This window comes from Coregonus lavaretus (assembly GCF_964263955.1).
Source record: "Coregonus lavaretus genome assembly, chromosome: 4".
Lineage (NCBI taxonomy): Eukaryota > Metazoa > Chordata > Actinopteri > Salmoniformes > Salmonidae > Coregonus > Coregonus lavaretus.
Genome location: NC_139991.1, coordinates 16,350,585 through 16,375,105, shown reverse-complemented (window position 1 = coordinate 16,375,105; position 24,521 = coordinate 16,350,585). Strand labels below are relative to the sequence as shown.

Below are 24,521 nucleotides of genomic sequence, written 5' to 3'. Positions count from 1 at the left end.
GAAACGTGAAGTCCAAGGTAGAACACACAACATACCTTACAAGGAACAAGATCCCACCACTAGACAGTGCCAATAGGCTGCCTAAGTATGGTCCCCAATCAGAGACAACGAGCGACAGCTGCCTCTGATTGGGAACCACACCGGCCAACATAGATCCACACATACTAGATCGACAACATAGAAAAAGCCCAACAAGGAAATATACACACCCTGACTCAACATATAAGCGTCCCCTGAGTCAGGGCGTGACAGTACCCCCCCCCCCCCCCCCCCCAAAGGTGCGGACTCCGGCCGCACAACATAAACATAACAGGGTAGGGGCCGGGTGGGCATTCCGCCTTGGAGGCGGATCCGGCTCGGGGCGTGACGACCTCTCACTCTCTTCCTCCCTGTTGCGCCCCTGGTCTGGTCTGGACCTTGGCGCGCTGCTTCTCCTCTCCTTCCTCCCACGATACGCCAGGCCCTGTCTGGACCCTGGTGTGGGATACACCGAACCTGGAGAGGGGCTGACGTCATGGTCTGGACTGGAGCCGCTGACCGGAGCTGGACTGGGCACCGGGGGAGCGGACTGCTCTGGCTCCGGAGTGTAGCCGCTGACCGGAGCTGGATCAGGCACCGGTGGAGCGGACTACTCTGGCTCCGGAGTGGAGCCGCTGACCGGAGCTGGACTCGACCCCGGTGGAGCGGACTGCTCTGGCTCCGGAGTGGCGCAGCTGACCGGAGCTGGATCAGGCACCGGTGGAGCGGACTGCTCTGGCTCCGGAGTGGAGCAGCTGACCGGAGCTGGATCAGGCACCGGTGGAGCGGACTGCTCTGGCTCCGGAGTGGAACAGCTGACCGGAACTGGATCAGGCACCGGTGGAGCGGACTGCTCTGGCTCCGGAGTGGAGTAGCTGACCGGTGCCGGACCAGGCACCGGTGGAACGGGCACAGCCCGTCCGGACTGGACAAACGCACCACTGGTCTGGTGCGAGGAGCAGGCACGGGCCGGACCTGACTCAGAACACGCACCACTGGCTTGGTGCGAGGAGCAGGAACGGGCCGGGCCGGGCTGGCGACGCGCACCACTGGCTTGGTGCGAGGAGCAGGAACGGGCCGGGCCGGACTGGCGACGCGCACCACTGGCTTGGTGCGAGGAGCAGGAACGGGCCGGGTCGGACTGGCGATGCGCACCACTGGCTTGGTGCGAGGAGCAGGAACGGGCCGGGCCGAACTGGGAACACGCACCACTGGCTTGGTGCGAGGAGCAGGAACGGGCCGGGCCGAACTGGGAACACGCACCACTTTCTTGGTGCGAGGAGCAGGACTGGGTTTCTTTATTAACCCCCGCTCCCTCTTCTGCCTAACCAGCTCCTCTCGCCGTGCCTCTACTTCTTCCTTCTCCCTTTTAGCCTCCTGTAGCGCCTCCCTCTGACCGAATAACTCCTGCTCCCTCTGAGCCAACAGCCCCCGTAACATGGTGGCCTCCTCTCCTAACCTGCAGATCCACCCTTTCACGACCTCCTGCTGCCTCGTCGTCCACACCGTGTTCCCCCCACCAAAATTTTCTTGGGGTTGCCTCTCGGGTCTCCGTTGTCGGCACTGTTGGTGCCGTTTCTCCTCTCCTACCCGGGCTTCCTCCTTCATCGCCTTCTGAAAATGGACGGCCTCCTCCTCTGTAATTCTCCCTCAACCGAGGAGGACATCTACTAATGTTACCTCCTGTTGAGTCCCAGGCGTTTGCTACTTCTCGGCATGCTGCTTGGTCCTTGAGTGGTGGGATCTTCTGTCACGTTCGTTGAATGACGGGTCAGACCAAGGCGCAGCGTGATATGCGTACGTGTTTATTAAACTTTAAACACACGACAAAACAACAAAGAAAATGAAACGTGAAGTCCAAGGTAGAACACACAACATACCTTACAAGGAACAAGATCCCACCACTAGACAGTGCCAATAGGCTGCCTAAGTATGGTCCCCAATCAGAGACAACGAGCGACAGCTGCCTCTGATTGGGAACCACACCGTCCAACATAGATCCACACATACTAGATCGACAACATAGAAAAAGCACAACAAGGAAATATACACACCCTGACTCAACATATAAGCGTCCCCTGAGTCAGGGCGTGACAATCACAGTGCCATCCGTTTTGTCACCAAAGCCCCATAAACTACCCACCACTGTGACCTGTACGCTCTTGTTGGCTGGTCCTCACTAGATATTCATCGCCAAACCCACAGGCTCCAGGGCATCTATAAATCACTGCTAGGCAAATCCCTGCCTTATCTTAGCTCATTGGTCACCATAGCAACACCCAACCGTAGTATGCGCTCCAGCAGGTATATCTCACTGGTCATCCCCAAAGCCAACACCTCCTTTGGCCACCATTCCTTCCAGTTCTCTGCTGCCAATGACTGGAACGAATTGCAAAAATCTCTGAAGTTGGAGACTCTTATTTCCCTCACTAACTTTAAGCATCAGTTGTCAGAGCACCTTACCGATCACTGCACCTGTACACAGCCCATCTGAAATTAGCCCACCCAACTACCTCATCCCCATATTGTTATTTATTTTGCTCATTTGCACCCCAGTATCTCTATTTGCACATCATCTCTTGCACATCTAGCATTCCAGTGTTAATACTAATTGTAATTATTTTGCACTATGGCCTATTTATTGCCTTACCTCCATAACTTGCTACATTTGCACACACTGTATATATATTTTCTGTTGTATTTTTGACTTTATGTTTTGTTTTACCCCATATGTAACTCTGTGTTGTTGTTTTTATCGCACTGCTTTGCTTTATCTTGGCCAGGTCGCAGTTGTAAATGAGAACTTGTTCTCAACTGGCTTACCTGGTTAAATAAAGGTTAAATAAAATACATAAATAAATAAAATATGTCCTGGGGGAGGTAGAGGGACATAGATGTTATCTTAGGGCAGAGTTGGACATGAATCATGATGGAATACAAATTAGGATGAGTATGGCAGATGTAACATGAAACAGGTATTCTGAGGTACATGGGGTTAGAGAAAGGTGAGTTAAGGGGAGGTTAGGACATGATGACACACATTAGGATAGGTACGTATTACAGAAATGGGGCTGGTAACTTGAGAGAGGTATTTTGAGCTGTGAACCAGTATTTTCCCAGGGCTTCAAAGCAAATAAAAGCATCATGGAGTAGACTTGTTTGATCTAACATTAAAGTTGTTTCTTTACGACTTACTACACTGTACCGTACAAACACCACAACACTGGTTGACACTAGCTGCATTTACCATGTCACTACAGCCAGTCTCTGCAGTAATGCACAGTAATGTGTATTATGATGTACTATATGGACACCAAGCTATTACAGTCTACAGCAAAAACGAGAGTAGATAATTCCCTCAGGGCTCAACCTCCATCCCTACTCTCCCATCCATCCTCCCTCTCTCTGGCGCTTGCTGTGTCCTGGGATAGCCCTACATCCTCATAGCAACTTACTCCAGCCAAAGCTCCCCCTCTCCCTGCCCATGTCCAGACTCATCCTCCATTGCCTCTATTTTAAGCCAAACGCTTCATTACTTCTACAAGCCAGGCTCTGGCAATCACGAGCCTTGGATTATTCATAGGCATTTACTTTTATTTTTTAACTAACGCATTGAAAATTAATTTACTGAATTTTCTCTCTATCTTTTATAAGCTATTAAGGCTATTAAAAATGCAGATTAATATTTCACTGAGAGTGATCGAGAGAGTGTGAGAGAGGGGAAATGAACAGGGAGAGAGAGAGAGTGTTAAGGTTTCCTTTGGAGTTCTAAGTGATCAGCAAGATATATATTTATTTTACTCTTATGTGAAGATTTAATGGGCCACAGTAGGTTGTAGATCTGTAGAACTGCTTGTTTTGCAGGCGGCCTCACCTAAAGCCTAAAGCTGAGTCACAGAGGTGTGAATTGACTGCTAGTGTCCTCAGTTTCCCCTGTCTCTGTCTCCTCTCTGAACCCCAGACTATCAAGGCCACCTCTCCGCTGGGGGACCCTAGAGTGACCTATAACCTGGAGGATGGGATGGTGCCGGAGACCAACATGCCTGTACGCTTCTACCTGACCCCTAACCGTGAGGATGGCTCTGCCTCCATCCTGGTGGCTGAGCCCCTGGACTATGAGACCACCAGGAACTTCATACTGAGGGTCCGGGCTCAGAATGTGGCTGCAGTCCCCCTGGCAGCCTTCACTACTGTCTATCTTAATATCACAGGTAAGACAGATCAGTACAACCTGCTCATATAACAACCCATAATACTTAACTATCCCTTTTAACTTCCATTCCAGCAGCCTTGACTCAACACTGACTGTATACCACCATCGCTCTCTCTCTCTCGCTCTCTCGCTCTCTTGCTCTCGTTTTGTCACTCTTTCTCTCTCTCCTCCAGACTCTCTCTCTCCTCCAGACTAACCTCAGAAAGCATGATGTACTGGGATTTTTATAAAAATCAAGTTGATTTCCAGCCTTCTGATCCGAACTTAATTTCCCATTACCACGGCTTATTACTGCAGTTCAGCCAACCCCTGACCCTCCGTCCCAAAATAGCTTTCATTCCCACCGTAGCCCAGACCCAGACTCCCTCCTCTTATCCTCCCCCCTTCCCTCTAACCAGACTCCATCTCCCCCCTCTATCATTCATGAGAGTTAGTCTTAAACCAGAGAGACATAATTAATCTGGCCAGACCCTCCTCACTCCTTCAGCTCTCCTTCTCCTCTCCCTTATCTGTCTTAATAAGTGAGCCTTCAGTCTTCTCCAGAGGATGGAGGGAGGCAGGGAGGGCTGGAAAGGAGGAAGGGAGAGGGGGAGAAGGGGAGGAGAGGGTTGTAATGGATTAAAGACCAATGTTTAATTCATAGATTAAGACATTTGCTGAAGAAAATACAACATGGAAGTGCATCGTATCTCTGAATGCATCCGAGCCATTATAGTTTTGGGGTTTGGACTAACTATCCTGAAATGTTCTCTTCTGAAGAAAACCATTTTATTGAAGTTTCTAGTAAATGTATTGTGATAGTTCTCTATAATAGTTCTCTATAATAACTAAGAAAGAGGTAATTGAGACTCTAACATGCTGTTTGTATTTCTCTGTGGAAACGGTTGAATGATGAAAAATAGAGAGAGCTCTCAAGTGTCACAAAGAGGTCTTTGAAATTGTTCAAAACACCTCCAGGAGTTTGAAGGTCTACATTAATCTCTGTCAACAAATGTTTAGCCACAGAGACTAACAGACGCGGAATGGAGTCTGCTGCCACCTTGTTTTACAGCCTGCTGCTTGAAAGACACTCTGCTCCTTATGAAACCCTTTCACTGAGAAAATACTGAGCCAAATGATGACGGATAATGCTGGTGTTTTTCTCTGCTAGATGTCAACGACAATGTTCCCTTCTTCACCTCGTCCATCTACGAGGCGTCGGTCACAGAGGGGACGGAGGCGGGGACGTTTGTTACGCAGGTGTCATCCAATGACCTGGACCTGGGACTCAACGGAAAGGTGACGGAATGCTTTGGAATAATGGAAATACAAACAACCATCCTATATCAGCACTCCTACTCTGAGACATTTTGTGAATGCAGGTCCTGATTCTGAGCAATTTCTCAGAAAAGCTTGAGTATTTGCGGAACTCCAGGCCTAGTGTTGTCGACCACTGTTTTTACTTTAAATCCATGTGAACAATCCACCACTATGTAACTGGATAAGACCAGAAACCACTCAAGTGTAAACCCACAGTAGCAATTCCCCTTTTCATTTCACCTTAGAGTCTTATACCGAAGGTAGAAAATGGAAAAACCCATCTATAGTCCATAGTTCAGTAGGAGAGTGTTCCTGTAGCTTGGCCATAAAATATGTACTTCGGTTCGGCTTCCTGTATAAAACTTACAATACAGTACTTCACACATACTGAAGCTCCCCCCTTTCCTGCAGTCAAATGACCTAGTGGCCTCATGGGTGGAATGTTATTCATATTTTTCATAATTTCAAAATTAATAAAACTATTTTTTTTTACCGCTGAAAATCCGTTGTTTCTATAATAAACGGTTTTGTTATATTTCTGTCTTCTGTGATGTATTTAAAGTGTAATATTGGGACGCAAATTCAAAATGTAATCCATTTCAACTCTATATATAACATGGTACAGGTGTCTTCTTTTTTTTAAGCCCAAGTGAGGTGTATACTTCTGTTTCAAATTAGATTTGTTTAAGACTACCAAGAAACACTCTGTGTGACCCTGATTTAGCCCACTGCAGTAAAAGCTTATTAAGGACACAAGTCTTGAGAAGACACACACACACATGCACACGCTTGCTCGCACACACGCAAACAGAAGGTACACTTGAGCGCACACATTCTCACACGCATACACACACACACTCATTGCATTGTCTACATTTCATGCTGCTTTTCTTGATCTCTGTCTTGCTCTCTATACACACATAATCATGCACGCACACACACACACACGTTCCCACACGCACACAAACAGTATGGGTAGTCTAGTCATAATTGAATTCTCAGTACGAGGACACCATGGCTATCGGCACAAAGGGGTGCATAAAATGTACTCAGCTCTTTGCATGCAGTGTCCTTGGCTGCTTAATTGCTTGCACTCTCTGAGGCAGGCTGAATCATAGATACCATGCAGGCCCACATTTAGATAATGAGTATCATTGGTGGACGTGAATATGAAAATTATTTTTCACGCCTGTTTAAATGTGTCTGTTTTTTTTTACCCATAACTTGACCCCGCCAACCTTTTTATTATGGCATTACATTTAATTCAGCCTTTAATTTTTGCTCTTCCCCTGTACAACCCCATTTATTTTCTGACCCACGCTGTTTCCATCCTCTAGCTCTACTGAATAACTTCCTGCGGCTGTTGAATGCCATTCATAGCTCGTTGACACAGCTTTTATTCAGTTTGAACATTAAAATTAGGTTCATTCTTTTTTGGTGAATAGACTTCAGTCTCCTGCTTTAAACCGAATTATAACAACGTAGCTTTGTTTTATTGATATAGAAATATATTGTCACATGTGGTTGGGTTGAATGAGGTCTGTCTGCTCCAGAGTAGTTCATTAAAGTTTGGTTAAATAAGTATGTGTGCACACATCCACCCCAATAGAGAGATAAATGAATCAAATGGATGGGGTTTTAGACTATTTTGAGAGACTCTGCTGTTTGAATAAAACTATTATTCTCTCTCCCCTGTCTCACTCACATCTTTGGTAATCCTTACTCTGTATCTCTATCTTCCTTGTCTTTCTCACGTCCATCCTTTCTTACTCATCCCTCGTGTATCTCCAACGTCCTTTCCTCTCTTTCCACTCTTACTCCATCCATACCCTTCACCTTCTCCATGCCACTCGCTTTAACCTCATTCATCATTCTCTTCTACCCTGGCCTCCTGCTCTCCCTCCACTTCTTCCTCCTTCTCTCTCGCTGTCTGTCTCAGATCTCCTACTCCCTGCTGAACGACCGCAGTGGGGACTACCAGTACTTCCGGATTGACCCTGAGCTGGGCTCCATCTACACAGAGGCCGTGTTTGACCGTGAGACCAAAGGCTCCTACCTGCTGGAGGTCAAGTCAGTGGACGGCTGGGAGTCAGCCCGGCCTGGGAAACACGGACAGCCCAACTCAGGTGAGGCCAGCTCAGATCAGCTAGCTCATCAGCTCAACAGGGCTGGAGGATGAGATAGAGAACAGTAATGCATGCAGTATGCACACAGTAGCAAGCCTTATCAAATTTTGACGACTTAGGAATACACTGTGTGCATTGTCTGAATACATTTGAATACATTTGAAAATGCGCTCCATTTTCTGACAGGCCTTGGTAGTACAGTAGGAGGGTTTGGATGGCAATCTCAAGACGTCATTTACAGTGGCTTGCGAAAGTATTCACCCCCCTTGGCATTTTTCATATTTTGTTGCCTTACAACCTGGAATTCACTTTGAAGATGCAAAATATTTTTTCTTGTGAAACAAACAAGAAATAACACCAGAAAAATTGAAAACTTGAGCGTGCATAACTATTCACCCCCCCAAAGTCAATACTTTGTAGAGCCACCTTTTGCAGCAGTTACAGCTGCAAGTCTCTTGGGTTATGTCTCTGTAAGCTTGGCACATCTAGCCACTGGGATTTTTGCCCATTCTTCAAGGCAAAACTGCTCCAGCTCCTTCACGTTGGAAGGGTTCCACTGGTGTACAACAATCTTTAAGTCATACCAAAGATTCTCAATTGGATTGAGGTCTGGGCTTTGACTAGGCCATTCCAAGACATTTAAATCTTTCCCCTTAAACCACTCAAGTGTTGCTTTAGCAGTATGCTTAGGGTCATTGTCCTGCTGGAAGGTGAACTTCCGTCCCAGTCTCAAATCTCTGGAAGACTGAAACAGGTTTCCCTCAAGACTTTCCCTGGTGGTGTTCTTGGGGTGATGAGAGGTGTTGGATTTGTGCCAGACATAGCATTTTTCTTGATGGCCAAAAAGCTCAATTTTAGTACCTTCTTTCATATGTTTGGGGAGTCTCCCACATGCCTTTTGGCGAACACCAAATGTGTTTGCTTATTTTTTTCTTTAAGCAATGGCTTTTTTCTGGCCACTCTTACGTAAACCCCAGCTCTGTGGAGTGTACGGCTTAAAGTGGTCCTATGGACAGATACTCCAATCTCCGCTGTGGAGCTTTGCAGCTCCTTCAGGGTTATCTTTGGTCTCTTTGTTGCCTCTCTGATTAATGCCCTTCTTGCCTGGACCGTGAATTTTGATGGGCGGCCCTCTCTTGGCAGGTTTGTTGTGGTGCCATATTTTTTAATAATGAATTTAATGGTGCTCCCTGACCTGTTTGGAGAGCTCCTTGCTCTTCATGATGCCGCTTGCTTGGTGCTGCCCTTTGCTTAGTGGTGTTGCAGACTCTGGTTCCTTTCAGAATAGGTGTATATATACTGAGATCATGTGACAGATCACGTGACACTTAGATTGCACACAGGTGGACTTTATATAAATAATTATGTGACTTCTGAAGGTAATTGGTTGCACCAGATCTTATTTAGGGGCTTCATAGCAAAGGGGGTGAATACATATGCATGCACCACTTTTCCGTTATTTATTTCTTAGAATTTTTTTAAATAAGTAATTTTTTTCATTTCACTTCACCAATTTGGACAATTTTTTGTATGTCCATTACATTAAATCCAAATAAAAATCCATTTAAATTACAGGTTATAATGCAACAATATAGGAAAAACGTCAAGGGGGATGAATACTTTTGCATGGCACTGTAAGTCTGAGCTGCGGCTTGTCTCGCTGGTGGGGAGGGATCCTCTCTCTCTCTCCACCAGATATGCTTATCTCTTCCCAGAGGGGACTTACACCTGCTGATGAACAACCAGACAGGGTCTTATGGAGAATGTATTTTTCATTCATACTATCATAGATTTTTAAAAGTTGCTTTCAGTCGGCTTCGCCCTAAATGACATTTCTGACAGCGTAAACACCACTCAAATATTAAAAAGGCAGGGAGTAAAAAATGTGTGATTTTGCAGTGCTATAAATGTTAGATGAGGATGATATAAAGAGGAGGGTAGACTAGGGGCTTCAGAGTGATGGAGACTCCTCCCAGAACAGTGCTCTGTTGCTTAGCATGTAGAATGAGTCTCTATAGGGTCCTCAACCCTCCCTCCCTCACTATCCCTCCCTCCACCCTACCTCCCAGCAACTGGCACCTACAGCCTGTCTTATACAACCTCCTGACATGGTGGTGTGAATCATGGGGGAAAAAACACATTCGCACATGCAAACACACACACGTTCTCAATTTCTCTCTCACTCTCACTCACTCGACTAAAGAATATACTGAATGAAATTGGAGGAGCCCAGGAGTAGGGCGATGTTGTGATCGATGACAGCTGTTAAAAAACAAAAAGAAAGACGACTAGACAGAAGAATAGAGGAGTATTGAGGAAGGGTTGTAAACACGACCTTGATGCAATAGCAGTGTTTACGAGGAAAGAGCAATCTGTCACGGTATTGACGCTGCGTACTTTCCACGCTTCTCTGGAGACACACCAATTGACGATGGCTGGATCTGCCCAACAGATATGTCCTCCTTCTCCTCTCCTCCGTCAGACTCAGAAAGGCGTAAAAAGTTGGAGGTTGTGGCTTGTTTTGCTGCTAGGCTGCATTATCTCTGTGTTAAACTGCATGCTATCTTTGCAACCAGCTTACATAATTGATCTTATCTTGAAGAGTGTATTGCAAATTATGTTCCTTTTCATACACATATCAAAGGGAGCATATTATATTGGGATGGGCCCCACCCCCCCTCCTCCCCCCAAGAGGCTCTTTTCACATCTGCCTGCGGATTGCTTCAGAAAGAAAACAGTCAGAAAGAAAAGAGTCAGACAGAAAGAGAGAGAGGGAGAGCAAGATAGAGAGATGTGAGGAATAATAGAGGGTGAAGATAGGATGATGGAGGGAGAAATACAGGGATGAAGAAGAGAGAGGGAGAGAGGGGGGAGGATATGTTCAAGTTGACAGAATAAGAGCGGGCCTGGCGTTTAATCTCTCACTCTGTGCTCTCTCTCTCTCCTTCCTTCAGACACGGCGTACGTGAGAGTTTTCATCAGCGATGTGAATGATAACAAGCCTGTCTTTGCTCAGACGGTGTATGAAGTGGATGTGGATGAGGATGCCGATGTGGGCTGTGCCATCCTAACTGTCAGTGCTAATGACGAGGATGAAGGTACGTGGTGGAGTGGGAGAACATAAGTCACTTCCCTGTCGTTCTCACTCTCCCGTGGCTCAGTGAACTTGTGAGAGGTTACGAGGGCTCTCCTTCTCTCCTCAGGTCATGACCCTGAAGAAAACACAGTATGGTAGAGATGCCCTATTTTTATAAAGTATGTTTCACATCGATTTCATGTTATCGATTGTTGGTGTGTCATATAGCTTGTCAAGGTACTGCAGTGTATACAGAATATAAATCAGCTTTTTTATATATAAACTGCATAAGTCTCCATATGGCTTCCCCATAGCTCAGAAAGGACATCCTTAACATCGCAATAGGCTCATCAACTCACAGGTCAGGGACTGCACACACACAGCACACAGCAAATCTACTCTCTCTCTCCTGCAGCGAGCCCTATAATAACTCTCATCCTATGGGCACCATCCATACCCCTCTCCCATCCATCTCATCCTATACTAACACACTGCCATTTATTCACCTGACTCACCCTCATTCAGCCGGCTCTAGCTCACATGACCCCGCTACAATAAATCCATTGTGAAGCATGTAATCTCTTCTGGTGCTGCGGTAGCTAGCTAGCGCGCTGAGGACTCTTTATCAGTCCGCTACTGGAATAGGAGAAGAGCGGCGAAGGGGGGGCGTAGCTCCATATTATCAGACATTTATCATGTCGGAACGCGTAGGCCTGTGGTGCGGCAACCACCTCTCTGTGATGAATGAGCTCGGCCGCGCCACCAGCTCCATCTCTGCAATCTCAATACACAGCACCACGCGCGAGGGGACAGTCTCCGGGCCACTTTGGGTAATAAAGCACACGCGTGGGGCCAGCTATGCTGATGGCCGACAGCCCCAAACAGATTAGCACCACCCAGGGAGCCAGGGAGCCAGGGAGCTAGGAACGCAGAGAAAGAGAGAGAACAGAGTGGGAGAGATAGAGAGACAGAGAGGTCTTTCTCCTTTACTGTGCTGAGTTCCTGGAAGTGGAAGCAGACCGTTTATTTTTGTTTTCCTCCTGTCAGTTTATTGCCAGGGAAAGTGGGTAGGACTTTTTAACACGTACAAGTGGGAATAGGATTTCTCTTGTGTTTGTTTATTCATTTTGTTTGTTTACACTGCGTTGCTCGTTCTGTGCATGCATGGTCTCCACTGGGATTTGAACTCAGCAGTTTGAAGGGGGAGAGGAAGCTCAATTGAAAACATATCTATTCACAAGTCATTCTAATGTTTCATTAGCACTGCCAACACAACAAAATACTCAGGATTAGGGATTACTGCTCTGCTCTGTTCTGGCATCCTCACTTTCATGTTGCAAATAAGCTATGAATCTTTTATGTCTTTGGAGATTCCTACATTTTCCCTCTCTTGAGTTGTTATGTATTGAATCTGATTGAGATTCCAAAGAGTCTCTTCTCAATAATTGGATTCTGTATAGAACTGCTGATCAGCTTATAGACCGTATTACAATTACTTTGTGAAGCAAAAAACGAAGAAACTTCCTGAAATGTTAAGCAGGCCTATTACCTGGATTCAGTCAGATCTCATTTGAAAAAGGAAACTTTGATTCCTGAAAATGTTAGCTATATATGTTAAATTATGTGTATGTGATGCTCATGGTGTCCCATTCTGCTTACTACATATATCTCAGTCACCACATTGTTCTGTTTAGGCGCCAATGCTAAACTACGCTACCAGATCACGTCTGGCAACACTGGCGGAGTGTTTGATGTGGAACCAGAAGTGGGCACCATCTTCATCGCCCAGCCTCTGGACTATGAGCAGAACAAGGGCTACAAGCTGCTGGTGCTGGCGTCGGACGGGAAGTGGGAGGACTATGCGGATGTGATGGTCAACGTGGTCAACAAGAACGACGAGGCGCCAGTGTTCACGGTCAACGAGTACTATGGTTCTGTGACTGAGGAGCTGGATGGATCGCCTGTGTTCGTGCTTCAGGTATGTGTGAAACACTCATTGAGTCATACGGTAATCTTTATTTGTCACATTATTATGACAACAGATACAAATGATCTATTAAGTCATCACACATGTATTAGTAGAAAATAAGGGAGAATAGTATGATATACAGTATCAGACGTCTGAAATCTCATGAGAGTATTTAGTCATCAACTCAACCGTGTTATGACTCTATCTGTCAACGTGAAAAACTGAGGTTTTGATGTGTATTTTAAATGTTCTCTTTCAGCTTTTCCATCAGTATCTCAAGAGCTTAAAATTATAAGGTTTTATCTGCATTTTTTTCTAAACTGAGTAACTGGCATAGCCTTGTTCTGTAAAATATTCTGTACCTACTACATACCTCAATTCATGATAGATAACTGAAAGATAACAATTATTCCAACCAATTATCTCAGAATCATCTTTTTGCAGATAGAACCTTATAATTCCAAGGTCACACAATTCTGTCAGTCAGAATGTGTCATTGTGCACCAGGAGGTTACAGACAGTATTTTACCCAAGCCTTTATGTCCTCAGACTGAATTGCATGAGATGACATCATGCTGTTTTTCATTCCAACATCCTTGTTTTAAAAGATTCTTCAGACGGGATATCTGGTACAAGCTTTAGACCAGTAGCAGTTTTTCCCCCAACACTCCATAGTAGCTCATTGGTTTCATGTCATGTACAGTACCTGACACTCTGCAATTCTCATGGTAGACTTAAACATGTTGCTCTGCCTGGGGATTGATTGGGGCTAAGGTGAGGAGAGTGAAAGTTGTACACGTAGCCGATAAACTAGAGTTGATCACTGCAGAGCAGGTAGGTGTGAAGTTAGCACTTCAACCAACCTGATGGATGACTCCAAGTCAGCAGGCTTCAATAATTAAACAGTGCTGAACTCCATAAAAAAAGTTTGCACGCTGCAGATTAAAAAGCTTCACCGAGCACATTCCCTTTGATGTTGTAGGTAACTGCTACTGACCCAGATAAGGATGCTGACCAGGAGGCCCTGCGGTACTCCCTCCATGGCCAGGGAGCTGAGAGCGAGTTCATAATTGATGAGGTGACGGGGAAGATCTACGCTCAGAGGACTCTGAACCGGGAGGAGCGGGCCGTGTGGAGGTTTGTGGTCCTGGCCACAGATGAGGGCGGCGAGGGTCTGACCGGATTCACTGACATCATCATCAACGTGTGGGACATCAATGACAACGCACCCATCTTCACCTGTGCCCCCGATTGTCATGGCAATGTGCCGGAGAACTCTGCCCCCGGCACCTCTGTCATGGAGATGACGGCCACCGACCTGGACGACTCGGCCGTGGGCCAGAACGCTGTGCTCTCCTACAGGATTGTGGGTAATACGGGTACAGGTGGCGGCGGCTCTGACATGTTCAGCATTAACCCGTCCACGGGCACCATCTCGGTGGCAATGAGTGGCCTGGACCGGGAGCAGGCAGAGGCCTACCTGCTGGTGGTGGAGGCCAGGGACGGGGGTGGCATGACGGGCACGGGTACCGCCACCATCAGGGTGACAGACGTGAACGACCATGCACCCAGGTTCACGGAGCGGTCCTGCATGGCCAGGGTTCCTGAGAGCAGTGAGCCCAACGCGGTGGTGCTGGAGCTTTCTGCTGAGGACTGGGACACAGGAGAGAACGCTCAGCTCACCTTCAGTGTGGTGGCAGGAGACCCAGAGCAGAAGTTCTCCATGGTGAGCCACCGGCAGGAGCAGCGTGGCACCCTGAGGCTGAAGAAGAGGCTGGACTACGAGAGGCCCAGCGAGCAGCGCTTCAACCTCACCCTGAAGGTCGAAGACCTGGACTTCTTCAGCTTCATCCACTGTGTCGTAGAGGTAGAGGACTGTAACGACCACGCACCCATCTTCATCACGCTTTCCCAGCCACCGGCGCCCCTGCCCGAGGACGTGCCCGTGGGCAGCAGTGTGGCAAGGCTGACGGCCAGCGACTCTGACTCAGGCCAAAACAAGGAGATCACCTACAGAATCCTCCAGGAGTCAGACCCTCTGGGCCAGTTCTCTGTAGACCAGTCTGGTCTAGTCACTGTGACCAGCACTCTGGACAGAGAGACAGCAGCACAGCACCACCTGGTCATCCTGGCTACTGACCACGGCTCTCCGGCCTTGACGGGCAGCGCCACCATTCAGCTGGCCCTGCTGGACATCAACGACAACGGGCCGGAGTTTGAGGCAGCGTACGCCCCAGTGGTGTGGGAGAACATCGCTGGTCCCCAGCTGGTCAGACTCAACCAGACCTCCACACTGCTGCGGGCCGTAGACCGAGACTCAGCGGAGAACGGATCTCCATTCTACTTCAGCCTTCCCTTAGAGCTACACCACAGCAACGACTTCTACCTGCAGGATAACGGAAATGGCACAGCCACCATCACGGCCCTGAGGGCCTTCGACCGGGAGAGGCAGAAAGAGTTCCTCCTGCAGATCATCATGAGTGACAGTGGCCATCCGCCCAAGACGGTCACCAACACTCTGACCATCACCATAGGAGATGAGAATGACCATGCTCACCAGGCGGGAGAGAAGGAGATTTTTGTCAACAGTCACAGAGGTGAGATCCCTGCCATCATCAATACACTATAATGCATGTATTCATGCATAGCACAGCAATGAGAGAACAAATTCACAAAGCGGTATATGAATGAGGAGCAAATCATGACCTTTTCCAGGGCTTGAAGGTTTATGAAAAGAAACCATGTCTGTTTTGTTGTTCTCACACCTTTTAAAAGAGCAGCTGTAGGAATGAGCAATTAGGTATAGCTGAGTCTCTTTTCTCCTCTTCAGGGTTGACTATCTAGTCCAGGTTTATACCTCTCCTTTCACAAAATGAGTCAATACATCATGTTCCCTTGTTGAAGTGCAGTGGAGAGTTGTTGGTAATATGTGTTGACTAGTTTCTTTCAGACACGAATGCTTTCTCTCTACAAGCATTCGTATGTGTCAATGGTCCTCTGTAGCTCAGCTGATAGAGCACGGCGCTTGTAACGCCAAGGTAGTGGGTTCGATCCCCGGGACCACCCATACACACAAAAAAAAAAAAATGTATGCACGCATGACTGTAAGTCGCTTTGGATAAAAGCGTCTGCTAAATGGCATATTATTATTATATTATATTATGTAGCCTGTTGTTTTCAGAACACTTTAATATCCATGTGAAGAGTGCTGTTTTTTACGATACCTTTCATGACACACGCACACACACACACACACACACACACACACACACACACACAGAGAGAGAGACCCTTGAGAATATCAATGTTCTTTGCCGACAGGGAGGATGCCGACTACAGTCCTGGGGAAGGTCTACGCTCCAGATCCAGATGATTGGGACAACAAGACCTATGCCTTTGAGGGACATGTTCCCAAGTAAGACATCTCTATCTCTCTTCCTCTGTATTTCTCTCTCTTTCCCTCCCTCCGTCACCCTCTCTCAATGCTCCATAAACCTTGAGAGTGATGTCTCCCGACAGCCTCTCTGTCATTGATGTTGCGGATCTGCACCTGAGACGAAGATGCGAGACGAGCAGAGCAGAGGAACCCTGAGTGACAGGGTGTTTTTGAGATGGTTGCCTTGAGATCTCTGTGAAGGCTCAACAGCTACAGTGGTGTTCAGAACATATCATACCATGTGACACCTTGACGGCCTCAAATCCAGAATCATGTTGACTACCATTGCCACTGCACTGCACTCACATACAGAAACTCAGATTGACTGTAATTTTCTCCCAGATAATCTGTTCTTTCAACACACATAGCTACAGTATGTTGTTGAATCTATACAGAGTTAATATTTAATCTAGCATCTCTCATCTTCACTCAAGTAGAGAAACTTCAGCATTACTCAATAGGGAAAAGGTTAGAGTCCAGTTTACTAATTTTGACACTTCATATTAAACACTGTTGGATTTGAAGATGATAAACCAACTCATCTCAATGTGTCTCCTTCACTATTTGATGTGCCTTGGATCTTGCTTTGATTCCCAGTGTAATTAAACTTGAATGAGCTCAATTACAAAGGAGGTATGAAGTTGTCGACCACAAGGAGTTGCTTCCGCTCATCTTTTTCTCTCTTCTCTTTTATAATCTCCCCTTCCCCTCCCCTTCTTTCCTCGATCCTCTCCTCTCTTCTTCCCTCCTCCCTCCCTCTCTATTCTCTCCTTCCCCATAATTTCCTATTTTCTCTTGTTTTATCCTCTCTCATTCTGCTGTCTTTTATCTATTCCTTCTTTGATTCTGCTGTTTTGAATCTTTGTGTCTTAATCTCCTCTCTCTGGCTCCCAAAGTATCTCAGTCATTTCTTCTCTTTTATGTCAACCCAGTATTCATTCACAGTGGTGTATCACCAAATCTAACTGTAGATGCACCACAGGCTGCTCATTTTACATGCAAAATATGAAGAATTGATGTTGCTGATGTGGTTTTTGATGCCTCCTCAGTTACTTCATCCTGAACAAGCGGACGGGCTTCCTCATCATTAAGGAGAATGCTCCCCCGGGCAGCTACGAGTTTCAGGTGCGCGTGTCAGACGGAGTGTGGCCAGACGCTGTCTCTGGGGTAATGGTGTATGTGAGGGAGCTGCGTGACGAGGCCATCTACAACTCTGCGTCCCTCCGCCTGGCAGGTACAGTACAGTACACATGGCCTCTGAACCTTGACCTATGACCTGGGACACATCAGGGGTCGGATTGTTTTATATTGTTTCATGTTATCATATGAAGATTATTTCTTATGTTTATAAGAAATATATGTTCAAGATACAATGTATGGGTTTGTAACAGTGGAAATATGTCATTCTTGGAAATATGCCATTCTGAACTTTAAAAAAAATATAATTAGACAATGTTTTGCTTCCTCAGCACTTTCATTTTGGGTGTCAATTATAGTCTGATATACTACTTGTGTGTGTGAAAATGAAATGTACTTTGGAAGAAATGGTCTACGGCTGAGGGGATTTTATGATTTCTGAGATATTGAAATGAAAAGAGAGAAGGAGGAATAGCGGAGGGAGTCATGGCTCATATAAGCTGATAAAGGGATTTGCTTCAAATTCCAAAAACAGCAGCAGGCAAATGTATTCACACCAACCAGGAGCCTTTACATTACAGCTGGTGGTTATATACTGTGTAACATTATTTATTTAAAGGAAACTGGGTAAACAAGACGTTTTATAATATGTACAGTAAGTGATGAAAATGGAACCAAAATCTCCCGTAATTAATGTTTGTTTGCTATATGCTTCAGCCCATTTAATCTACAGTAGTGCCGTCTGGTTTCGTAAACTTCTTAGCTGGGTATTTCGAGTGCATCCTCTAAATGACACAATATCCACTGCATTTAGAGAGCTGTAGAGTTTGTATTGATTGAAATGGTTCATGCCATAAAAGGTCTGTTGAAGATGAGTGTTATCGGAAGCAATATGTCAACAACTGCTGTAGTGCTGAGAACTGAACCAGACTCAGGTGCTCAACCTAGAGTGCAATTACACTAACCCTATCAGTCCTGAGACCCCAGCAAAAATTGGCTTTTCATTTATCTGACAAATCTGCATGTCCAGCCATTATATTTATCCTCACAATTAAGTGTTTTACCATTTTCTTTTTAGGAAAACCAGGGCTACATGGAGAACAATTTGACATAAACAGTTGTGTCGTGGAATTCTTACACTGGGACACTCAAAGTCAATATTAAATGACTCACTCTTTATTATCAGCATGCTGGAGAGGTTCCAACCAACTCAATGCACCAAGTACACATGTCGATCAGGAGCTCTACCGGGGCAGTCCCGTTAGTTCCCTTATATACTGGTTAGAGACACGTTACATAGGCATGGGGTTGGTTCCGGCATGTGTCTGGCACCATCTTAACTTAAAGAACATATTCTGGGCGAAGGTCCTAAGGAGGAGGTCATGACACCCCCCCCCCCCTCATCTCTTTACCAGGCACAGGCAGGAACCAAGGATTGTTTATGACACCAAAGACAACATTTTCAACACTGTTTCTTCACAAAGTTAAATGTCATTCACAGTTGCATTCATGAGTTTTATTGACAAAGGTCAATAAAAAAAGAATGGCCCCCAAATCAAAAACAGGATAAAAATGAATTTATGTGAATACTGTAAGTACATCAATTGTTTCCTCAGTGGGAAATTAATATCCGACTAGTCAGTTTCAACTGTGCGGAGTTTGGAGTTGTGACAGCAACTATGTGACCTTATTACAGTATTATAGACACTATGTCCTGGGATTTCCTAGAAGAACTCCTTACCTTCTAACGACTCTTGTGTAGCTTGTGAGCGTCATAGAGCAACGTGTGTGTTCGTGAGAGTATCAGATTTTCATAGAGAGCTTGTCTCACAAACACCAATCTAGCTCAGCCCCCATTAATCACACAGACTTGGTTGGTATCTACGGATGTAAAATAAATAGGTGAATCCAATGGTACAACCCCGAACGAAGTCTGTAGCTGAAAACACAATGTTTAAACAGGGTTAGAAGTCCAAACCTTATAGTGGGTTAAATATACATTTGTAGACACAACCCAGAACATGTTAAATGTCAACACCAAGACTGCCCCCAATCTAAATGCATTTGTAAACAGCAATAACCTGAAGAGAATTGGGATTGTGGGTGCCATTTTCAGGTTATTTTACAAATAAAGCACTCTGTAAACATTCTCATGGATTCCAAGTCTGAAGGATTATGAACAATTCTACTTATAGTATTACTGACATAGCCTCCTTGACATTTTAAATCCCATTTCAAGAACTAATGTGGAAGGCAATAAGGACATTTACTGTTAAATCTTCTTCTGGGAGATTAAGGCTCTTTGTGGAAAACTCGCAATTGATTGAAAGGTGACAAATAGTGAATCCTTGAGACGCCCACACCAGTTCACATAAGCATATAGTACATCCTCAAAGAAACACACACACACAGCTTTATTTTTGTGAAATTTTAGGACTTTTTGGGGAGTAAAAATGTTTGACCATTAAAAATCCTATTTTCCCTAACCCCTAACCAAACCCCTAAACCTTAACCTAACCCTAACTTTAACCCTAACCTTAACCCCCAAAACCCTAAACCTAACCCTAAGCCTAAACCTAACCCTAACCTTAACCCCAAAACCCTAAATCTAACCCTTAAGCTTAAAATAGCATTTGAACAAATTCAGGACATTAAAAAAGTGTATTGTTTTCCTACCTTGTCAGGACATTCGGGTGAATTATTAGGACATTAGGGTCCTGATAAGGTAGGAAAACAAGTACACACACACACACACACACACACACACACACACACACACACACACACACACACACACACACACACACACACACACACTCTCTCTCTCTCTCTCTCTCTCTCTCTCTCTCTCTCTCTCTCTCTCTCTCTCTCTCTCTCTCTCTCTCTCTCTCTCTCTCTCTCTCTCTCTCTCTCTCAAACGCACAGCCCTCTGGGGAATGTCTAGTATGTTGGATAAAGAACTTTAAAACAGCTTGACTGTGTCCTTTTCTGGCTGTGAGATTAGTTTGAAAAAGTTAAATGTTTAATCCTTCTATCCCTCATTCCATTCATCCCCCTTCCCTCCCTTCTGCCTAACTCTGGGGCCCACCTCACCTGTTTGCATCTCCCTATGGTCCTGCTTCATGGGATCAATAAAAATTGAAATTGGAAAAAATATCTTCAGTCCACCTCTGGGATTAACACCAATACTAACCTCTGAGTCTTTCTCAAGGTCCTATTGACCCAGTCAACTGAATCCCTCTGCTCTGCCACCATCAGTCTGCTGACCTGACATGACAGGGGCATGCTAGTCTCTTTTGATGGAGGTAGTTTGTATCTACTGTCCAATATGTATTTATTTGGACAGTGAAGCTAAAACTTAATTTGGCTCTATACTCCAGCATTTTGGATTTGAGATCAAATGTTTTATATGAGGCAACAATACAGAATGTCACCTTTTATTTGAGGGTATTTTCATACATATATGTTGTACCATTTTGAAATCAATGCACTTTATGTATCTAGTCCCCCCATTTGAAGGTGGCATAAGTATTTTGACAAATTCACTTATATTGTATTACATTTAGTCAAAAGTTTAGTTTTTTGGTCCCATATTCCTAGCACACAATGACTACATCAAGCTTGTGACTCTACACACTTTTTGGATGCATTTCCTGTTTGTTTCGGTTGTGTTTCGGGTTATCCTGTGCCCCAATAGAAATTGATGGTAAATAATGTATTGTTTTAATTTGGGAGTCACTTTTATTGTAAATAAAACTAGAATATATTTCTGAACACTTTTACATGAATGTCGATGCTAACATGATTATGAATCATCATGAATGAATTGTGAATAATGATGAGTGAGAAAGTTACAGATAAAAGTGACTCCAAAATGACACTACATTATTTACAATTCATTTATGTTGGGGACAACATAACCCAAAACACAACCAAAGCAAACTGCAAACGCATCCAACAAGTTTGTAGTCACAAGTTTGATGTAGTCATTGCGTGCTCGGAATATGGGAACAAAACACTAAACTTTTGACTAAATTGAATATACTATAAGTGAATGTGTCCAAATACTTATGACACCTTCAAATGGGGGAACTAGCTACATAAAGTGCTTTCATTTGAAGAGTTTAATTCCAAAATGCTATCCATATTAAGAAATTATGATAAATTAGATTTCTTGTTGGAAGTCAACAGACATACAGTTGACATGTTACTGATAGTTTGTAGAGCATCTACTGATTAACTATACCAATAAAGTGTTACCATACTCTCAAATAAAAGCCTCATATAAAACATTTGATCTCAAATCCAAAATGCTGGAGTATAGAGACAAATTAAAAGTTTTAGCTTCAGTGTCCAAATAAATGCATTGTGTTCCTTGGTGTCCACATCACCAACGAACTATCATGGACCAAACACACCAAGACAGTCGTGAAGAGGGCACGACAAAGCCTATTCCCCCTCAGGAGACTGAAAAGATTTGGCATGGGTCCTCAGATCCTCAAAAAATTCTACAGCTGCACCATCGAGAGCATCCTGACTGGTTGCATCACCGCCTGGTATGGCAACTGCTTGGCCTCCGACCGCAAGGCACTACAGAGGGTAGTGCGTACGGCCCAGTACATCACTGGGGCCAAGCTTCCTGCCATCCAGGACCTCTATACCAGGCGGTGTCAGAGGAAGGCCCTCAAAATTGTCAAAGACTCCAGCCACCCTAGTCATAGACTGTTCTCTCTGCTACCGCACGGCAAGCGGTACCGGAGTGCCAAGTCTAGGTCCAAAAGACTTCTCAACAGCTTCTACCCCCAAGCCATAAGACTCCTGAACAGCTAATCATGGCTACCCGGACTATTTGCACTGCCCCCCCACCCCATCCTTTTTACGCTGCTGCTACTCTGTTAATTATTTATGCATAGTCACTTTAACTCTACCCACATGTACATATTACATCAACTACCTCAACTAGCCGGTGCCCCCGCACATTGACTCTGCAACGGTACCCCCCTGTATATATAGCCTCCCTACTGTTACTTTATTTTGCTTCTGCTCTTTTTTTTCTCAACACTTTTTTTGTTGTTGTTTTATTTTTACTTTTTTTGTTAAAAATAAATGCACTGTTGGTTAAGGGCTGTAAGTAAGCATTTCACTGTAATGTCTGCACCTGTTGTATTCGGCGCATGTGACCAATAACATTTGATTTGATTTGATTTGAAATACTAAATACTGTCTTTGTTTTCTGTGTGTGTGTGTGTGTGTTTGTGTGTTTGTGTGCATGTGTGCTTGCGTGTGTGCGAATGCTTGCACTTATATCCAAAGCTCACGTGTTTGTGTGCGTGTGTATCCCTCTAATGCCCGTGGGAAGGAGAGTCGATATGATCTTTGCGTTGGATCAAAGCCAGGTGTAAATCTGTCCCTCCATGTTGAAGAGAGTTCCTGTCTCCCACAGCACTGGGAATGAGACCAGACAGACGGCAGTAGCATCGGCAGCAGCATCCCCTCACTGAGCTCCATTTCCATTCTCTTAATGTCAATCTAGGATTCCTCCCTCTGTCTGCTCCCATGGCCTTAATCACACTGAGCAACACTGACACTCCTCGGGACCGAATGATCCCAGATTGACACAGCTCAGGTGTTCCCAGCATGACACTTAAAGCCTGCCGTCAGCCCGGGATTAAGAGTGGGAGAGATGAGAGCACACAGACACACACATTCAGTCAGAGAGTTACACACATGCACTCACATATGCACGCACACACGTGCATGCATACACTCACACATTCAGTCAGACAGTTACACATGCTAAACTTTGTAGAAACACCCAAATTCAAATACATGCATTTATTAAGCATTTCATTCATTAAGATATGACTATTGGAGCATTCACCCTTATAACTATGTCACTGATATCATTAAAATTGGATGAAATCTCTTTCCCTTTCCTTTCCACCTGTCTCCTGTGTGCTGAAGAGTTTCTATTGGAGCAGTAGGGGGACCCTGTCTGTGTCAAACAGGGCCCAGGAGACTGAGGGGAGTGGGGGTGGGCAGAGTTAAAGCTCAGGGCCCCTGCTCCAGCACACCAGCACCCTACTCCATCCCCAGCTCCCTTCTCTCTCCTAATCCCATGCTATAAGGTGTCGGCCCAATTAGAGGCGTCCTTGACTCAGGGGCGAGACGGCCTCGGCTCAGGAGCTCTCTCACCTTGGCGCCCTCTCCTTGGCAGCGCTGCCATGCTCCAAATTGAGGTTGAAGGCTGTTCCATCCTCGTCCCACCCCCCAGCTCAATATCCCCGACATGGCCAGAGTGGTCTGTCTGTGTGAGCATTGGCTGTGACTGTGACATTGTGTAGCAGGGCTGGGTGGTATCTGTCTCGCTGGGCCAGGGCCAATGGCTCTCAGGCGGGGATAGGGGATTGACAGGGCTTGTCTAGTCAGGTCTGGGAACATGGTCCTCACACGACTTTAATTTTCCTTAAATACATCCAGAGCTGCTTCGGGGACATGCATTTTTCATGAGTACTGCTCTTTATCTTTTAGAAATATGTCCAGTATTACAGATACAGATACATCTCTCTAATAAGAGTACCAGTCACAAGCAGAGATGATCTGTTATTCTGTTTATTGCCTGTATGTTTCTCCTGCTCATTGAAGAGATTTGGGGGATGCATCTGTTTCTGCCTAGGAAAACGTGAGGGTCATGTGGCATATGTTTGCTTCTATGCTGATCTTGTATAACTTTGTTCGTTTGTGTGTGTATCTGTGTGTGTTTTGCAGACATCACAGCGAAGGAGTTTATTGAGCAGCGTGGAAGCTTGAGGAGTCGTTATGAGCTGCTGGTGGACTTCCTGTCGGAGATGTTGGCGGTGGGCGTCGATGACATCAACGTCTTCAGCCTGATGGACGTCAGGGAGAGGACACTGGACGTGCACTTCGCAGTGCACAGCAGTCCCTTCCTCAGAGCAGAGAAACTACAGGGATACCTCGCTGCTCACAAACAAAAGGTACTGTATGATGATGACCCTAGAAGTTATCCTGTTGAATATACATGTGATTTTCTGTGGTTAAATACAAATTAAACGATTGTGTGATTATTTCAATGAGCCTCACTCAATGTTAAGCATTAGAAGATGCAACCCTAAGTCGACCCCGCTGAAAATACACACAGGATTATTGGACAGAAGACATTTACATGTATGGTCCAATTATGGAAACTGCTGTCACTCAGGGATTGTTGCTAGCCTATTTTGAAGAAA

General features: G+C 45.4%; 1 protein-coding gene across 1 annotated transcript in view; it reads left to right on the top strand.

The window, feature by feature from the left end:
- The window catches only part of LOC311127608 (neural-cadherin-like), a gene marked incomplete at both ends in the record, with an annotated part of 196,071 nt that overhangs the window by 117,780 nt on the left and 53,770 nt on the right, over nt 1-24,521 (top strand). Inside the window, 9 exons of the mRNA XM_084159431.1 lie at nt 3,980-4,229; nt 5,382-5,509; nt 7,470-7,656; nt 10,611-10,754; nt 12,427-12,710; nt 13,684-15,298; nt 16,023-16,116; nt 17,187-17,371; nt 24,043-24,269. Coding sequence (XP_084015557.1) covers nt 3,980-4,229; nt 5,382-5,509; nt 7,470-7,656; nt 10,611-10,754; nt 12,427-12,710; nt 13,684-15,298; nt 16,023-16,116; nt 17,187-17,371; nt 24,043-24,269 — 3,114 coding nt within the window. The remainder of the gene's footprint in view (nt 1-3,979; nt 4,230-5,381; nt 5,510-7,469; nt 7,657-10,610; nt 10,755-12,426; nt 12,711-13,683; nt 15,299-16,022; nt 16,117-17,186; nt 17,372-24,042; nt 24,270-24,521) is intronic.